Raw genomic sequence first — 20,274 nt, 5'->3', positions numbered from 1 at the left:
TTCCTAGTGATGCTGTAATGGCAGATTCTGTTAATGTCTTTTTTCAACCCTATGTAACTATGTAACTATGTAACAATTCGCCAATGGGGAAATGCAGAAATTTGCTGCGAATCCATGCTTGGCCAAAACATTTGCTCATCACTACTAGCTTGTGACACAATGCTTCAATAAAAATTGTTCATCATTCACATTAGTCCTTGTGCCAGCGGAGCTTACAATCTAAAGTCATGTCTATGGGCATTTTCATCAGGAGCCAATTAACTGGGTTGTGTCGGAAAGGGTCAGTCGGGCACAGCTTTCAATTGAAATTACTTTCACAGAGAAAAACCATTGAAAATATTTAATGAATATATTTTGGAAAGTAAATAAAAATCGCAATGTTATTACAACCTTGGCATGGAACAATCATTATACAGTAATCTCCACAACCCCGTGCAGAAAGTTTCAGGCCAAGCCATTAGTGTCTGTGGAACCCATCATTCATTATTGACAACGCTGCCTAAATTATCATCTTGTGCGGAATTTTATTTAAGGCCAGGAAAATGAATATTACAGCCAAGACCTTGGTGTGTTCCTTTTCCTCAAATGAAGATTTATGCTTCTTGGCTTGGAAAGATGCAAAGTTAGCCATATTTTATATTTCTCTGACTCCAGCGCGAGCAAAAATCTTAGCTTGACTGGTAACGTCCAGCGACAAACATGTTTTCCATTACAGGCTTCTACTGTATTAACTGCCATGCACATTGACTCATAAGGCTGGGTTATGTTTAAAAAGAAAATAGATATATAGCTCCCAATATGAATAAAATACAGATGGGGATTGAGCACAGTACATGTTCCACGTCTATTTTCTTTCCCTAGAGTGGCTTCTATACCCTGATACGGAACCTTTTACATTTTGCATCAAACAGAAACGTTAATTTATAACAGATATTGTATTCGTACAATAATTATTAGCAATAAACGTATCTTTATTTTCTATTTATATGAACATATTTATATATTTTCCTTATAAACAATTGTAAATCGAATTACAATGATGGTAATAGGACCAATACTTTCAGGATAGATCAGTGATCCCCAACCAGTGGCTCAGGGGCAACATGTTGCTCCCCAACCCCTTGGATGTTGCTCTCAGTGCCCCCAAACCAGGGAGTTATTTTTGAATTCCTGACTTGGGGGCAAGTACCAAACCAAGTATAATGCCAAAAAGAGCCTCCTGTAGGCTGCCAGTCCACATAAGGGCTACCAAATAGCCAATTATAGCTCTTGTTGGCACCCCCAGGAACTTTTTCCATGCTTGTGTTGCTCCCCAACACTTTTTCCATTTAAATGTGGCTAAAAGGTTGGGGATCCCTGGGATAGATGATATTTTCACCTGTTTTGTGAGGTAATACAGGTATGGGATCCATTATCCGGAAACCCATTATCCAGAAAGCTCCAAATTACGGAAAGCCCGTCTCCCATAGACTCCATTTGAATCAAATAATTCAGAATTTTAAAACTGATTTGCTTTTTCTCTGTAGTAATAAAGTCTTACAGTTTCAGGTTTTATTGCACTTAATAAATATCAGACAGTCACGTTTTTGAACCATAAGTCAAATATTGGGAGTTTAGTGCAAAAAAACTTGAATTGTGGAAAAAATTCGAATGTTGATAAATCTCCCCCTTGATGGGATTAATAAGCAAAACATGGAAGTTTACCAAGTTTTTCAAATGTAAATTGTGCAATTATATACAGTATATATTATATAATAATACAAGAAATATTTTGAAAAAGACACCTTTGGAAATAAAAATAGTACAGGTATGGGACCTGTTATCGAGAATGCTTGGAACCTGGGGTGTTCCGGATAAGGGGTCTTTCCGTAATTCGAAACTCCTACCTTAAAATAATTTAAACTGTAATTAAACCCAATAGGATTGTTTTGGCTCCAATAAGGATTAATTATATCTTAGTTGGGATCAAGTACAGGTACTGTTTTATTATTACAGAGAAAAGGGAATCATTTAACCATGAAATAAACCCAATAGGGCTGTTCTGCCCCCAATAAGGGGTAATTATATCTTAGTTGGGATCAAGTACAGGTACTGTTTTATTATTACAGAGAAAAGGGAATTATTTAACCATTAAATAAACCCAATAGGGCTGTTCTGCCCCCAATAAGGGGTAATTATATCTTAGTTGGGATCAAGTACAGGTACTGTTTTATTATTACAGAGAAAAGGGAATTATTTAACCATTAAATAAACCCAATAGGGCTGTTCTGCCCCCAATAAGGGGTAATTATATCTTAGTTGGGATCAAGTACAGGTACTGTTTTATTATTACAGAGAAAAGGGAATTATTTAACCATTAAATAAACCCAATAGGGCTGTTCTGCCCCCAATAAGGGGTAATTATATCTTAGTTGGGATCAAGTACAGGTACTGTTTTATTATTACAGAGAAAAGGGAATCATTTAACCATTAAATAAACCCAATAGGGCTGTTCTGCCTCCAATAAGGGGTAATTATATCTTAGTTGGGATCAAGTACAGGTACTGTTTTATTATTACAGAGAAAAATGAAATCATTTATAAAAATTAGAATTATTTGCTTATAATGGTGTCAAACTCTGCTCTAAACAGTTTCAGCTGTCAGCAAACTCCCATAATCCTTAGCTAGCCCCTGATAAATGCTGTAGTTCAAAGCTAAATATCCCAGGTTTGATATTATAGGAGCCCTAATGTTTCCTACAGCTGCAAAAATATTTTACAGATGTGCATATTCCATCGTTACCCCTTGAAATAAGACACAATCGACTGCTCTCCGCAGTTTATCAAATAGGCCTCTTCACGTCGACCCTGTCTTCACATTTTCTTGAAGCAATTTGCACCCTAAATATGGTTGTTAATGTTAACTGTTCCTCTTAAAAGTCCCGCTTCTCGACTGTCAGTGCAAATTATTGTTACATTGGGCAGAGGCATAGAGGGACATCTAAAAGATCTCGCGCTCCGAGCTAAAGTGCAAATATTGACAGATTTGATGCAAAGAGCCTTGAACGCAGCAATAAAACTGAAATCAATTCTTCCAGCTTCTGTTTTCGGATACCTGAGAATTTCCTTTCCTTAACATCGAGGCAAAGTTCTGTAAAACAGTAACCAGCTATAACATTATTATAGAGAAGCAGCATTCTTCAGTCACTTGCAAAAAGCCCTTTTTTCTTTACAAATCCCAATATACAAGACATTTCTCTCTATAAATTCTTAGTGCAATATAAAACTCTATTAGAGAAGTTGAAAAGTGACTGTCTGTGTTGACAGCCAGTAAAGTAAATATTATCCAACTGAAGGATAAAGTTAAAGTTAAGTTACTTGGATGGATATTGTCCTCTATATGTTCTGAATATGATGGATAAATAAAGACAATTATGCATGTGTTTTGCCTAATTTATATACTCAACTAAGATGGTACATCTAGAGATGTAGACTGTTCTATTTAGCCTTCTTATGCCTTAAATGGATACTGTCATGATTTTTATGGGGTACTTTATATTTCTAAATTACACTGTTTACATAGCAAATAATTCGCTCTACCATTTCAAATATTATTCTTGAACCAACAAATGTATTTGTAGCTGTAATATTGGTGTGTAGGCGCCATCTCAGTGCCTTGTGCCTGAGTCTGAGCTTTCAGCCAGCGCTACACATTAGAACTGCTTTCAGCTAACCTATTGTTTCTCCTACTCCCATGTAACTGGAGGAGTCCCAAGCCGGACTTGGATTTCTTACTATTGAGTGCTATTCTGATACCTACTGGGAGCTGCTATCTTGCTCCCTTCCCATTGTTCTGCTGATTGGCTGCTGGGAGGGGGGGGGGATATCACTCCAACTTGCAGCGCAGCAGTAAAGTGTGCCTGAGTCTGAGCTTTCAGAAGGAGCCAGCGCTACACATTAGAACTGCTTTAAGCTAAACTATTGTTTCTCCTACTCAGATGTAACTGGAGGAGTCCCAAGCCGGACTTGGATTTCTTACTATTGAGTGCTATTCTGATACCAACTGGGAGCTGCTATCTTGCTCCCTTCCCATTGTTCGGCTGATTGGCTACTGGGAGGGGGGAGGGGATATCACTCCAACTTGTAGCGCAGCAGTAAAGTGTGACTGAAGTTTATCAGAGCACAGGTCACGGGGCTGTGGCACCCTGGGAAATTAAGAATATGGCTAGCCGCATGTGACATGTGTCAAAATAAATTTAAAAAAGTCTGTTTGTTCTCTTAAAAAACAGATTACAATGCAGGATTCTGCTGGAGAAGCTCTATTAATTGATGAGTTTTGAAAAAAACATGTTTTTCCATGGGTAAAAAAGGTTGGGAGCCTCTGGTCTAGAGCATTCTTCTTGGGCATAAAGTCATAGTAGAAAGCAAACATTCTTAGAAGGTAGAAGGACAAGTAGCTCATATATGTTGCCAAGAAAGAAACACTGAGTGGTATACAGTAGTAGGTCTAAGATATTCTTTTTTGCTGCCATGAAAAAGTGGCAGAAAAAAGAATATCTTAGACCTACTACTGTATAGATACCCATTTATCACCCAAACATGGCAAAAAAAGTTATTTTGCTCCCACCTCCATGGCCTTTAGCTGTACTTTACTGTACATAAGCCTACAGTTAACAATGGTTCAATGACACTAAACTTGTTGCTGTTTTCTGCAGGTACTAGTGTGCATTTATATATCCTTGGTGTGCACTGAGATGCCACAATGTGATTTAATAAATGAAAGCAGGGTCCACTTATTTATTCACTAGAGCACAGCTGCCCTACTGGAGGCCCACAGACCAGATATGGCTCTCCAAGGGTTTTGTTGGCCTGCTCAAGGGACAGACTTCTCTGCATGGCAACATCAGTTTAAGATTATTTTGCCCTGTAACATGCCATATAAAAAATAATTGGTCACTTACATGTAAAAAGTTCCCTATTGGTGAAATTGCAATCCCACTATTTCTAGGACTGTCCCCAGTTAATGTTGTCTGACTTCCACAGCAATGTACCATGGGAACAGGATAACAATATTACACAGTGGGTCAAAAGGTCTGACATGGAAAGTCTATAACACAAGAAGCCTTAGTTTAGTCAACTGTTTTGTTGGTAGGCAGAAGCTGGACACATGGGGCAGTATTTGAAATGTGATGGGCAGGGCTCCATTGACTTTCTATAAGCCTGTCTGTCCAACTGGGGTGCTTCATGATATTGCTCTGCATTGTCCCCCTATGGCTGCAGCTATGCTTGGGGGCAGATGGGTCACATTCTCCTCCTTGTATTCATGCCCAATATATGGAATACAGTTGTGCCTCACTTGTGCTTCACTACACTAGTAGCTGGATCAGAAAATGATATAATTAAATAATAAATGGAGGTATCTACATCGGATAGGGTCATGTTTTGTGATGCAGTTGCTTCACCGGCCCTAGTATTATCTATGTGGCTCTGGCCCTCTTCCTAGCCTTACCTTACACCAGGGGTCCCCAACCTTTCTGACTCGTGAGCCACAGTCAAATATAAAAAGACTTGGGGAGCAACACAAGCACCATAAAAGTTCATGGAGGTGCCAAATAAGGGCTGTGATTGGCTATTAGGCAGCCTCTATGCACCCTATCAGCTTACAGGGGCTTTATTTGGTAGGAAATCTTGTTTTTATTCAACCAAAACTTGCCCCCAAGTCAGGAATTCAAAAATAACTCCCTGGTTTGGGGGCACTGAGAGCAACATCCAAGGGGTTGGGGAGCAACATGTTGCCCCCGTGCCACTGGTTGGGGATCGCTGCCTTACACCATTGTATTTATGCTAACTATAAAGTAATATGCACTATAACACAAACATTTTCAGCTACTTCTAAATTATCCAGTCAAAGGGCTCCGTGGAAATGTGTATTTACTTTCTAAGCGCACACGTTACATCCCTGATATGAAGCATATTTATATTCATGTAACCGGGCATGACATTCTACATAACCAAGCGGAGACAGCATCTCACACGCTGGAACATTAAATCACATACAGTGCAGCCATATGGGAATAATGATTCAAGTTACACGGTTCCCATATAATAATAAACAGTTTGAATTCATTTAGAAAACACTCCTAATTACAGCAGGATATATAAAAATAAAAAATATATATCTGTAATTAGACATTCAATTTTTAAACCATTGACCGTATGACGGTGACATATCCATTTATGGAACCATTTACTAGTTCTGTATTAAGAACTAAAGTAAAGGCTGAGTGTTTGAATGTTAACGATAGTTTGGGGAGCAGTGTGGAGTGGAGATTAGATTGTAAGCTCTACTGGGGAGGGGAAATGTTCAGTGTAATATGGGGTATGGGTTGTTCTGTTCATGGATCTTTATTTAATTTTTATATCCTGATTATTATAAACCTCATCCAGGGACTATAAAGATACAGTGCCCTTTATGGGCCACATTTTTTGAAAAAATAGTAGAATACTTCCATGCCAGTAACTCTACACTATACATTCGGGCATTACATGTGCGGTAACAATGGTAACATGTAGCCACTTTTATACCTGCTATAGTCAGTCAACTTTATGTGGTGTAGTTAAATTCTGATTTATAAAGTATGTTGGGAAATGTAGTCCATTTTTTTCCTTTGTTTTGGTTTATAGAGTTTGCTGGGAGACTTGTTTTAGTTCTTTCAGTTGTATCCGGATTTATAGAGCATGCTAGGAAATGTAATTGTTCCACCATTTCCCACTATAATCTGGCAAAACATACCCAAGTTTAACAATCATGGAGCATGCTGGGAAATATTCCATCAAGTTTCCATCTTCTGTTAACAAATAACCACGCCTGCTAAGCAAACCCCCTACCGTTATTGCTCTTTACATTGCACTGCCTTTCTTTCACGGGACTGTTTGTTGTGGCAAAACATATATATTGTAATATAATATTAATGATATTAACAATTGATATTGTTAATGGATGGATGAGTTCTTGAACAAGCAGAATATCCAAGGCTATTGTGATACTAATATCTACAGTTAGTATTAGTGGTTGTATTTATAGTTTATGTATGTGAGTGTATAGATTGGTAGGTGTGGGTTAGGTGTGCTGGGTTTACTTGGATGGGTTGAACTTGATGGACACTGGTCTTTTTTCAACCATATGTAACTATGTAACTATATTAATATTAGTATCCATATAATAATAATAATTCAAGACAAAGTGACAGCACTCGCGGGATTTCTCAAAAATAAGTAAAAAATAATAAAGAAGTAGAGTTGCAGTGAGGTGAGGTTTTATTGATCCTATGTTTCGGTTTCTTACTGGAACCTTCGTCAGGGATTCAGTAAGAAACCGAAACGTAGGATCAATAAAACCTCACCTCACTGCAACTCTACTTCTTTGTTATGTTTTACTTCTTTTTGAGAAATCCCGCGAGTGCTGTCACTTTGTCTTGAATATTTTATTTATTGCTCTAGCACCCCCTGGGGTATTAAATAACCGCTATTGACTCTGTCCCAGAGAGCAGCATTTAGGACAATAAGGTAATGCAGTAAAGTGCCAAATCTAATAACATACAGCTGCCAACCAGCAAGAAGCATTTACTGGCCCACTGTATGAATGTAAACATCTGATTGGTTGCTTTGAGTTACTGGGCCTGGCTCAGATTTCTCACTTACAGTAATGGAGTGAGATTCATCCGATACTGATACATTGGACACTGCAGGGTACTTTTTTATTCTAAAGTTCTGAACTACAACTCACAGCGTCAACAGGTTTAACATCTGGAGGACTTTAGTTTGCTCATCTCCTCTCTAAGACTTCCTATGCCTAAGTGTCGACTTTATCAACTACTGGCTATTTCATCACGCTGTTAAAGGTGCATTTAGCGGATTCATTTTACGATGCGTTTTTCATATTGTTTCAGAGCTTTTCTTTTGGGGCCTGTTGGCTTTTAAAGAATGAATATTACTGATCACCGATTCCAATTCATTCTTGTTTGATCTCTTGGGTCTTCTCTCCAAATAATATCTGGTGTCTTCTTTCGTTCCTTGGCCTCAATGTTCTCCTTGTGCGGATCCAAGGGAGGTTTAAGTCGGCTTGAAACGTTACGAAAACTAAAAAAAGAATAAATGAACCAAAATCGAGCATGTAATTCATCACTCTTAGGTTTTGTAACAACCTTTCTGCAGTCCTGCTGCAACTAACTGCCAACAGCATGGTTTCTCAGCAAATGTGAAAAAACCTTCAGACGATTCTTTGATTTTTCAACATCATTCAAGGAAAGAGTTTATTTGGAAAATCCTAAAAATAAAGAACAGATGGGGGAAGAAACAATTGCTGTGCGAGTGTGCGCTTTACAGTCAGGGGTGAGAAGCATCAGGCTGGAGATAGAGATATTCTGCTGCAGAAACCCTGTATTGAGATAGGGAAAAAATATCCTTTATTACAAATATTGGGAAATTACAGAACACTGAGGAGTTGTCCATAAAAGGGGACCTCCGGCTTCTGAACCAAAATTAGTTAAAGAGCCCCACACAACCCAGAAACCCCTAATATCCCTATCACTGTAATCTGTTCCTTCATAAAGTATGAATAAATACCATTTTTATATGCTGAAATCCAGCTGCAAAACAGTTCTTCTCTTCAACAACTTCTCTTTCTGCATCATTTGAAATCCTGGCTGGGGAGGAGGGACTAAAACAGTGATGCCTAACCAGTGACTCGTGAGCAACATGTTGCTCCCCAACCCCTTGATTGTTGCTCCCAGTGGCCTCAAAGCAGGTGCTATTTTTGAATCATTGACTTGGAGGCAAGTTATGGTTGCATAAAAACCAAGTATGATGGCAAACGAAGCCTCTTGTAGGCTGCCAGTCCACACAGGGGTTATTAAGTAGCCAATTATAGCTCTTATTGGCACCCCCAGGTACCATTTTCATGCTTGTGTTGCTCCCCAACACTTTTTCCATTTAAATGTGGCTCATGGGTAGTGATGGGCGAAATGTTTAGTCAGGCATGGATTCGGAAAAATTTGCTGCGTGTCCAAAAATTGGCCTTTCGTGTCAAAAGAATAGTCGCTGGCGTCAAAATAATAGCCGTGGGCGACAAAATAATAGCCGTGCGACAAAATAATAGCCGCGGGCGACAAAAGAATAGCCCCGGGCGACAAAAGAATAGCTCCGTGTGAAAAAGAATAGCGCGGGCGACAAAAGAATAGCCCCGGGCGACAAAAGAATAGCCCCGGGCGACAAAAGAATAGCCACGGGCGACAATTTTTTTTTGACGCGTGACATTTTCACTGTTTTGTGAATCTTTTGAAAGATTTGCGAATTTTTCGGCGAAACGGGACAGATTCGCTCATCACTACTCATGGGTATAAAACGTTGGGGATCCCTGGACTAAAACACTGATGTTACAAATTGTAACAACTTCTCCACAGCTTATAGGCAGCATGCAGGAACTACATAACCCACAATGCATTGCACTGTGATGTTCCTTTTCTTATTGACATCACATGTGCAGGGAATTGTGGGATTGGGAGGATGCAGGCTGAAGGCAAGTTGAGGACAGGTGACTACTGTTACATTTTATTTGCTGAGCCAGATCAGCAGGGGAACAGGGGGCGGGGCTTAGGGAACTGTTCCAAATCATATTATTCCATTAAAAATCATGAAAAGGCTGCACATTTTTAATTCTGATTTGTCGCAGATTTGTCACATAAAAAACTGTATTTTTGTGCAAAAAATAAAAAAATTGTGAAATGAACATTAGTAATTGCCTCCTTATATATCAGATATACAGGTTCACTGAACATGTGGGCTACTTAAACTTACCTGACCTGTCCCTTCTCAGCCTGTCAGTTACAGCTTCTAATGCTAACAGACTCCTGCTGCACAAATATGGCCGCCCCCTCATAGAGGAACATGGGGGATCAGATAGGTAATGTAATATCATTGGGCAAATACTTATAAGGCAAAATTATAAATAATACATTATGATGTAAAAATGACTACAATGTTGGTGTCAGTATCTCTTTAATAATAGATTATTACAAGGGATAGTTTCCTGCAGGTATTCAAGAGCATTCTTTGAGTTTTTTGAGAAAATACTAATGACATTGTATATAAGAAGGAAGCTATCAAGATGACTGATCGGTTTATGGGAAAGAGATATTCCCCGGAAGAGTTTCAAAAGGTTAGTAATGAATTAAACCTAATTCCCAGAGAAAAAACTCTAACAGCACCCTGTTTAATAAGGCTACAAGAATAGAGTTTGTTTTCACGTTTGAGATAAAATCTAATAATAATAATTTGCCAAATTGTTTTTAAAAAATTCTCATTTTACCGTGACCCAAAGAATGGCAGACTTTTTATTTTTCATTCACTTCCTTTGTATAAAGAGGTTAATGCAATATGGTACAAACTGACAGCAGGTTCGGGCCCAAAGGCACCTTTCTTTGTTTAGATTGCCCCAACTGTAGTAGGATAATACAGTGGTTTGCAAAAGTATTCGGCCCCCTTGAACGTTTCCACATTTTGTCACATTACAGCCACAAACATGAATCAATGTTATTGGAATTCCACGTGAAAGACCAATACAAAGTGGGGTACACGTGAGAAGTGGAAGGAAAATCATACATGATTCCAAACATTTTTTACAAATAAATAACTGCAAAGTGGGGTGTGCGTAATTATTCAGCCCCCTGAGTCAATACTTTGTAAAACCACCTTTTGCTGCAATTCCAGCTGCCAGGCTTTTAGGGTATGTCTCTACCAGCTTTGCACATCTACAGACTGAAATCCTTGCCCATTCTTCTTTGCAAAACAGCTCCAGCTCAGTCAGATTAGATGGACAGCGTTTGGGAACAGCAGTTTTCAGATCTTGCCACAGATTCTCCATTGGATTTAGATCTGGACTGTGACTGGGCCATTCTAACACATGGATATGTTTTGGTTTAAACCATTCCATTGTTGCCCTGACTTTATGTTTAGGGTCGTTGTCCTGCTGGAAGGTGAACCTCCGCCCCAGTCTCAAGTCTTTTGCAGACTCCAAGAGGTTTTCTTCCAAGATTGCCCTGTATTTGGCTCCATCCATCTTCCCATCAACTCTGACCAGCTTCCCTGTCCCTGCTGAAGAGAAGCCCCCCCAGAGCATGATGCTGCCACCACCATATGTGACAGTGGGGATGGTGTGTTCAGAGTGATGTGCAGTGTTAGTTTTCCGCCACACATAGCGTTTTGCATTTTGGCCAAAAAGTTCCATTTTGGTTTCATCTGACCAGAGCACCTTCTTCCACATGTTTGCTGTGTCCCCCACATGGCTTGTGGCAAACTGCAAAAGGGACTTCTTATGGTTTTCTGTTAACAATGGCTTTCTTCTTGCCACTCTTCCATAAAGGCCAACTTTGTGCAGTGCATTGTCCTATGGACAGATTCCCCCACCTGAGCTGTAGATCTCTGCAGCTCCCCCAGAGTCACCATGGGCCTCTTGGCTGCATTTCTGATCAGCGCTCTCCTTGTTCGGCCTGTGAGTTTAGGGGGACGGCCTTGTCTTGGTAGGTTTACAGTTGTGCCATACTCCTTCCATTTCTGAATGATCGCTTGAACAGTGCTCCGTGGGATGTTCAAGGCTTTGGAAATCTTTTTGTAGCCTAAGCCTGCTTTAAATTTCTCAATAATTTTATCCCTGACCTGTCTGGTGTGTTCTTTGGACTTCATGGTGTTGTTGCTCCCAATATTCTCTTAGACAACCTCTGAGGCCGTCACAGAGCAGCTGTATTTGTACTGACATTAGATTACACACAGGTGCACTCTATTTAGTCATTAGCACTCATCAGGCAATGTCTATGGGCAACTGACTGCACTCAGACCAAAGGGGGCTGAATATTTACGCACACCCCACTTTGCAGTTATTTATTTGTAAAAAATGTTTGGAATCATGTATGATTTTCGTTCCACTTCTCACGTGTACACCACTTTGTATTGGTCTTTCACGTGGAATTCCAATAAAATTGATTCATGCTTGTGGCTGTAATGTGACAAAATGTGGAAAAGTTCAAGGGGCTGAATACTTTTGCAAGCCACTGTATGGGGTGGATACATCGACCATCTCACTCATGGCAAATAGATTATGCTCAGAATTACTTTACATGTGACACCCACAATGTTATTTATATGCTGCAATGCCCATACATTATAGCAGTGATCCCCAACCAGTGGCTCAGGGGCAACATGTTGCTCCCCAACCCCTTGGATGTTGCTCTCAGTGCCCCCAAACCAGGGAGTTATTTTTGAATTCCTGACTTGGGGGCAAGTTTAGGTTGAATAAAAACAAGATTTCCTACCAAATAAAGCCCCCTGTAAGCTGATAGTGTGCATAGAGGCTGTCTAATAGCCAATCTGAGCCTTTATTTGGCACCATTCACGTGTAAGACAGGTTGGGGATCCCTGCATTACAGGGAAGACACAGACCTAGAAAATGTGACAGAGAGGGGCATTATATCTATGAATTGACTCCTTGAGTGTAAAGGCACCTTGATCTTAAAGCTTGGGAGCTTCAAACCATGGAGATTAAATAAAGAATATACAGTAATTTATCATGCTTTCTGAATTACTGACATATGTTTGACATTAAGGACCCCAAATGCAAGTGCAAAAGCAGTTAGGGGAGCAAAATCATGACCCTTAGAACTTGGAACAGAGGAGAGAGGACTTATTCTGCTATGAGCTAATTGGAGCCCGGACCAAAGGTTGAAACTCAAAGGGGTAATTGGTGAGAGCAAAGTGGCAGGGACCAGAATCCTCTACCAGTGCAATTTGCCTGTCTGTGCGTTTGACTTCTAAGTCTAAGTTTTGGACTGAACAGGAACCATATTGGGTGTAGCTACAGTAGTTTACAATAATACAGAATAATGTCTATGGTACTGTGCACTTCTGATTAAAAAAGTTCTATCAAATGCACATATATGTGGGCCACTGTTTCATTTACTATATAGATGGCCCAGTTATGTAGTGTTGATCTTGATACTATGGATTGAAAGGCTGATAGATCCTTGAGCTTCAGCCTGATAATACTCATCCACCATGTGCCCCATGGAGAATCTCCTTGAGCTTCTGAAAGGTACCTTTAGGACAATGGCACGTGGGGTAATTTGGGGCACTTTGAGAGCTGCCCCGATAATGAGATGCCCAAAAACCCATCTCATTATATCCATAAGTCAATGGATGAGGTTTGGGGTGCCATGCAGCTACATTCTTGGGTTCATTGGGCTACTTAAAATCATGGCTCTCAAAGTGTCCGAAACCCCATTGCCCTTAATTGCTTCCAACCACTTAAAAACACTTTAAAAAACATTTTGAAAAAATTAACCACCACTGATTTTGAACAAATTTATTTTTTAGAAAAATAAACATATTTAAACACAAAGTACAAAAATGATCTGTACAAATTGCAAATCAATATGGCAATTTTCAGTTGCAGCTTTCATTGAAAGCAAATAATCCAGATACTGCATGTACCTATAAAATATCATCACACAGCAAATGCTTGAACTCAAGTAGTGATTGGCCACTCATTTGTACTATTAAACCATTTTTTTACTGCTGTTGGCATGGAAATTCACAATCCCTTCATTTTTTACTACTTGAGGTTGAGAACCTAATTCCAGTGACACTTCTTTAGACACTACGGGGTGTGTTTACTAAGAATGGAGATAAATATCACCGGTGATGTTGCCTGTAGCAACCAATTAGGTCTTTGCTTTGATTTCTACCTTGTAGGTGACTGTTCAAATCTTATTGCTGATTGGCTGCTATGGGCAACATCACCGGAGATATTTATCTCCAATCTTAGTAAACACGCCCCTACGACACAAGAAACCTTCTTCTCATAGCTTATTACATTTATGCATTTAACAGCATACTAGAGAGTCCAAGAAGCTCATTGTCTTATATTACAGGGCAGATTGGATTTTTTTCTGGGTCAGGGAAGGCAGATCCCCATGCTTTGGCCACAGGTCTTCTATAATGGGTTTCCGGATAAGGGGTCCGATACGTGTATAATGATATGGACTGACTCATGACTATGTTTCTATTTAACTTGATATGCAGAGATATTGCCAATTAATACCGGTGGATAAAATGGTTCCCTCAATATCTTTCTTTTCTCATCATTCCATATATTTCCTAAAATAAACTTGTTCGTTCACCGTATGAATGGAATATTCTTTGGTTCATAGCAAAGTTCTTATAAGAAGTTAAGATGCTGACCAAAGAAGTATTCAGGTTTGTTCATTCAGGAATATTATGCATTAGTGTGTATCAGTGGGGACTTTACTACCGGCTGAAAATGCCAGTGGAGAATACACTACTTGGGCCATGAGTCTTTGGCAGAAGTTATCGCTTAGCATTCAGGTTGCCCCTTTGACTGGAGTCAGTTGGTATGATCCAGGTATTTGTTACACCACCTACACAGAGGTGTGTTTCAGGCTTATTGAATTTGATGAGAGTGCCCAGCCTAAAGGCAAAAACAGTTTGAGAAATAAGCTATGCCATCGTTGGTGTCAACCATCATTTCATCTATCTGGGTCCCTGGAATTCATTAAGGAGGACCTGATCACATGATGAAACTCAACAGGGGCTTGAAGCCACCAAGTCTAAAACTTTTGAAGAACATCTGCAGAGGGGTCCTCTGAGATCAAGAAAAATGCATAAGAAGTACAGTAACATCTTGAAGATGTTCCATAATTACGACCGTAGAACTGAACCTTAATAGGCATGTCAAATCAATGCTGGCTGCTTTCTCGCTCACGTAAGGAGAAAAACATTAGATCACATCACCATTAGGTAATCATTTTGTAAAGGCTGACGCTTTTATGAGCTCCAAGCTCTTCTTCTTGCTTAAACCTCAAGACAGAAATTCTCTGGATGCTTTGAACCCAGTCTCTCATCCTTATTTCCAACAGTGTATCACATTATCGTCTTAAGCATTGTTACAATGTTCTCAATTATTGCACATTCATCCTGGCAATTCAGGTAAATTGTACGAATTAAAGCACTCTAATAATTAGAATGAATATTAGTGCATTTTTCCACCAAATAAAGCCACACAGCGCCTTCCTGTGCCTCAGTCTGTCAGCTTCACGTACGTCGTCTTGTCGGGATCTGAAACAAGTGTTCGTGAACCAGTTTTGAAGAAGACAAGCTGTCGACCTAGAAAAAGATAGATACGATATATAATTAATATATATATATTTAACATGTCTATAAAAAAAGATATCTAGTATAAATAAATTTAAAGCAACTGGACTTGTTTGGTAATCAGTGAAGATGTTTCACTACTCATCCAAGTAGCTTCTTCAGTTCAACTGACTGGTATGGGAAGTCCTCAGCATATATACTCTTCCACTAATCCAATCACAATGGCACCTCTCTAAACAGTTACAATGTGCCATTGTGATTGGTAAAGAGTCCAAATGCTGAGGACTTCGCATACCAGTCAGCTGATCTGAAGAAGCACTAAGAAATACCCTCAAATTTTCTTAAAATTATAATGAATGCACTGAACTGGTCAGCTCGTACTAACCCCCCAAAACAAAAATTACCCCACACATTCTTTACATGGTGGCAGGTTATATGGTCTGTTATTATGCAGAAAGCTGTATGCTATCTATACTACACATACTACAGGTATGAGATCCCTTATCCGGAAACCCACTATCAAGAAAGTTCTGAATTACGGAAAGCCCATCTCCCATAGACTCCATTATAAACAAATAATTCAAATTTTTAAAAATGATTTCCTTTTTCTATGTAATAATAAAACAGTACCTTGTCCTTAATCCCAACTAAGATATAATTACCCCTTATTGGGGGCAGAACAGCCCTATTGGGTTTATTTAATGGTTAAATGATTCCCTTTTCTCTGTAATAATAAAACAGTACCTGTACTTGATCCCAACTAAGATATAATTACCCCTTATTGGGGGCAGAACAGCCCTATTGGGTTTATTTAATGGTTAAATGATTCCCTTTTCTCTGTAATAATAAAACAGTACCTTGTCCTTAATCCCAGCTAAGATATAATTACCCCTTATTGGGGGCAGAACAGCCCTATTGGATTTATTTAATAGTTAAATGATTCCCTTTTCTCTGTAATAATAAAACAGTACCTGTACTTGATCCCAACTAAGATATAATTACCCCTTATTGGGGGCAGAACAGCCCTATTGGGTTTATTTAATGGTTAAATGATTCCCTTTTCTCTGTAATAATAAAACAGTACCTGTACTTGATCCCAACTAAGATATAATTACCCCTTATTGGGGCAGAACAGCCCTATTGGGTTTATTTAATGGTTAAATGATTCCCTTTTCTCTGTAATAATAAAACAGTACCTGTACTTGATCCCAACTAAGATATAATTACCCCTTATTGGAGGCAAAACAAGCCTTTTGGGTTTAAATTATTTTTAGCAGACTTAAGTTATGGAGATCCAAATTACGGAAAGATCCCTTATCCGGAAAACCCCAGTTCCCGAGCATTCTGGATAACAGGTCCCATACCTGTACTTATTTTCCATTTAACAGTAAGCCTATATCAACACATAATACTGTCACAAAAATAATATATTACTATATTCAAGGTTAATTACCTGTCCAAGTTGTCTGATTTGTCCAGACAAAGGCCTGACACTGTGAATGGCTGCTGCACACATCTTTGGCTTCGTTTAAATCAAAAACTGAGAGAAGACATCCACTGTGGTGATAGGATGGCCAGCATCTATAATCCTCTTCTGCAACAACCGTATGGGCCACTTCTCTGTATTCTGAAACAATAATGAGGATATTGGTCACCATTTGGACAAAATATATTACAGGAATTTATTATACTACACGCAGACTGGACAGATGGATTTATTAAGTATCTTTGCCTAAATATTTAATTACATTTATATTATATTTATAAAAAATATATAAGTACTAACATCTTGGTGTGCATTCATTATTATATTAAAAGACGGATAAAAAATGTGTTTGAAATGATTACGTTTTTCTTTGTACAGGTATGAGACTCATTATCCAGAATGCTCGGGACCTGGGGTTTTCCGGATAAGGGGTCTTTCCGTAATTTGGATCTCCTACCTTAAGTCTACTAAAAAAATTATTTAAATAGTAATTAAACCCAATAGGGCTGTTCTGCCTCCAATAAGGGGTAATTATATCTTAGTTGGGATCAAGTACTGGTACTGTTTTATTATTACAGAAAAAAGGGAATCATTTAACCATTAAATAAACCCAATAGGGCTGTTCTGCCCCAATAAGGGGTAATTATATCTTAGTTGGGATCAAGTACAGGTACTGTTTTATTATTACAGAGAAAAGGGAATCATTTAACCATTAAATAAACCCAATAGGGCTGTTCTGCCCCCAATAAGGGATAATTATATCTTAGTTGGGATCAAGTACAGGTACTGTTTTATTATTACAGAGAAAAGGGAATCATTTAACCATGAAATAAACCCAATAGGTCTGTTCTGCCCCCAATAAGGGGTAATTATATCTTAGTTGGGATCAAGTACAGGTACTGTTTTATTATTACAGAGAAAAGGGAATCATTTAACCATTAAATAAACCCAATAGGGCTGTTCTGCCCCAATAAGGGGTAATTATATCTTAGTTGGGATCAAGTACAGGTACTGTTTTATTATTACAGAGAAAAGGGAATCATTTAACCATTAAATAAACCCAATAGGACTGTTCTGCCCCCAATAAGGGGTAATTATATCTTAGTTGGGATCAAGTACAGGTACTGTTTTATTATTACAGAGAAAAGGGAATCATTTAACCATTAAATAAACCCAATAGGACTGTTCTGCCCCCAATAAGGGGTAATTATATCTTAGTTGGGATCAAGTACAGGTACTGTTTTATTATTACAGAGAAAAGGGAATCATTTAACCATTAAATAAACCCAATAGGGCTGTTCTGCCCCAATAAGGGGTAATTATATCTTAGTTGGGATCAAGTACAGGTACTGTTTTATTATTACAGAGAAAAGGGAATCATTTAACCATTAAATAAACCCAATAGGACTGTTCTGCCCCCAATAAGGGGTAATTATATCTTAGTTGGGATCAAGTACAGGTACTGTTTTATTATTACAGAGAAAAGGGAATCATTTAACCATTAAATAAACCCAATAGGACTGTTCTGCCCCCAATAAGGGGTAATTATATCTTAGTTGGGATCAAGTACAGGTACTGTTTTATTATTACAGAGAAAAGGGAATCATTTAACCATTAAATAAACCCAATAGGGCTGTTCTGCCCCCAATAAGGGGTAATTATATCTTAGTTGGGATCAAGTACAGGTACTGTTTTATTATTACAGAGAAAAGGGAATCATTTAACCATGAAATAAACCCAATAGTCTCCAGTTCAGTCTTTAACAAATTCACCCATAAGATTTATGAAGAGCAAAATCAATAAACGATTGTTTCTGGAGATTCACATCCATGGCCCCATTTTAGTAGCTATTCCCAACTCAGTATTATATAAAACCGTTCTGCATTCTAGCCATAATCACTCTCGACGCAGGCGTAATGAACTGCCACATGCTATGAATTAGTCGGAGTGTTGACATTTGAAACAGATATTTTAATGCCTTCTAAAATAGCTCTTGGGCAAATTATACTGTCATTTGTTTTCACTACATGATAGGTACTTTCACTACAACATCTGATAAAAGAAGAGCTAATGAATAAACTAAAATGATCAGGTATTTTTGATCTCGTAGATAATAGAAGCAAAAGAGCTTACTCTGAATTTTGCATTTAATCCCCGGAACACCACAAAGCTTGGCAACGCATTTTACAAAAAGTGAATTGGCTTATTACCCAGTTTGATTAGACTACTTAATAAGCCTTCCCCCTTAATAGCTAATTAAATTCAGTACAAGGAATATGTCACTTGTTTTCACTCAGCTCCTCTGCATTGACTAATACATCACTAGGCTACTTTGGCTGCCATTCAGTCTCTCTTTGCTCTACAAACCACACTCTTGTTCTCTGTTCTCAGCTCCTCTATTTCTCAGCCATCACTGAGCTCTCTTTATGGCTAAACCACCACAAAATTAATCACCTTTAGATATTACAGTTAGCTCAATTCTAAATACATCATTTGGATGTAATAATTCAAGAAAATACTCATATTTTTATTCCATGTTCTGTGTAGGAGAAGGTCCACATGGCATTGGTTCTGCTAGGCCTAAATGAACAATTGGTTCTCACAAGGAGCTCATGTAAATGACATTATTACTCTCCCTATGGTAGCGAAGAGGGCAGTCTATATCCAGCAAGTTCATTAGTATGTAGTGTTCCCAGTGAGGGCATGTAAAACTTATAGAGGGACAGTAACAAATGGATGTGTCGTGAAATAAAAGATAAGTCTACATTTACAAAAAATCTCAGTCCCCCCCCAAACCAGGTAGTTATTTTTGAATTCCTGACTTGGGGGCAAGTTTTGGTTGAATAAAAACACGATTTCCTACCAAATAAAGCCCCCTGTAAGCTGATAGGGTGCATAGAGGCCCCTAATAGCCAATCACAGCCCTTATTTGGCTCCTCCATAAACTTTTATGGTGCTTGTGTTGCTCTCCAAGTCTTTTTACATTTGAATGTGGCTCACGAGTAAGAAAGGTTGGGGATCCCTGTCCTAGACCATACCAGGATGGCAAAAATAATGGTTAATAAGCAAAATGGACTGAAATATTGAATAAACCTTGGTCCTATGACAACTGAAATTCTGTTAGATATCACATCATAGCCCTTTACACATGCAACATAACCACCCCCCCCCCCATCACTCCATACTTCAAGGTGATATAAACTTACTCACATTGATGATAATATTCAACAATTTTAGTATGCCTATCTCTACCACCTTCCCTCTTGCTGTGTAGGCGGCACACATGGAGGCACCTATGCAACAGTTGAGTTTTGCTGAGCAAAATGTGTTCCTAAATAAGGAAGCCTATAGTAAACAAACCCCAATTGTGCAGTAGACAAACTCCTCAGTAGAAATGTCGTCTTTGGGTGGCAAGTCCCAAACTTTCAGCCAAGGGAAGTGGAACTGTGCTATGGACTACACCGCACTCCAAAAACTCCAATGGATGTATAAAATCCAAAAAGTCTAGGTAAGCCTTGACTAGAATGTCCAAAAACAGCCTAGGGGGGCTTTTTAATGTTATGTTAATTAAATAAAGACTTTTCCTTTTGA

At 38.7% G+C, this 20,274-nt stretch overlaps 1 protein-coding gene across 2 annotated transcripts in view; it reads right to left on the bottom strand.

Annotated features, from left to right (window-relative positions):
* Positions 1-13,374: 13,374 nt before the first annotated feature.
* pkdcc.2 (protein kinase domain containing, cytoplasmic) overlaps positions 13,375-20,274 on the bottom strand; it is a 46,749-nt gene continuing 39,849 nt past the window's right edge. Inside the window, 3 exon segments of one of the 2 annotated variants that reach the window (NM_001127116.1) lie at positions 13,375-13,724; positions 14,209-15,209; positions 16,651-16,824. In NM_001127116.1, coding sequence (NP_001120588.1) covers positions 15,124-15,209; positions 16,651-16,824 — 260 coding nt within the window. In that variant the 3' untranslated portion in view covers positions 13,375-13,724; positions 14,209-15,123. 2 annotated transcript variants of the gene reach the window in all.

Source organism: Xenopus tropicalis, chromosome 5 (genome assembly GCF_000004195.4).
Source record: "Xenopus tropicalis strain Nigerian chromosome 5, UCB_Xtro_10.0, whole genome shotgun sequence".
NCBI lineage: Eukaryota > Metazoa > Chordata > Amphibia > Anura > Pipidae > Xenopus > Xenopus tropicalis.
Note: the sequence above shows the minus strand (reverse complement) of the source record. Positions and strands in the feature narration are given on the sequence as shown.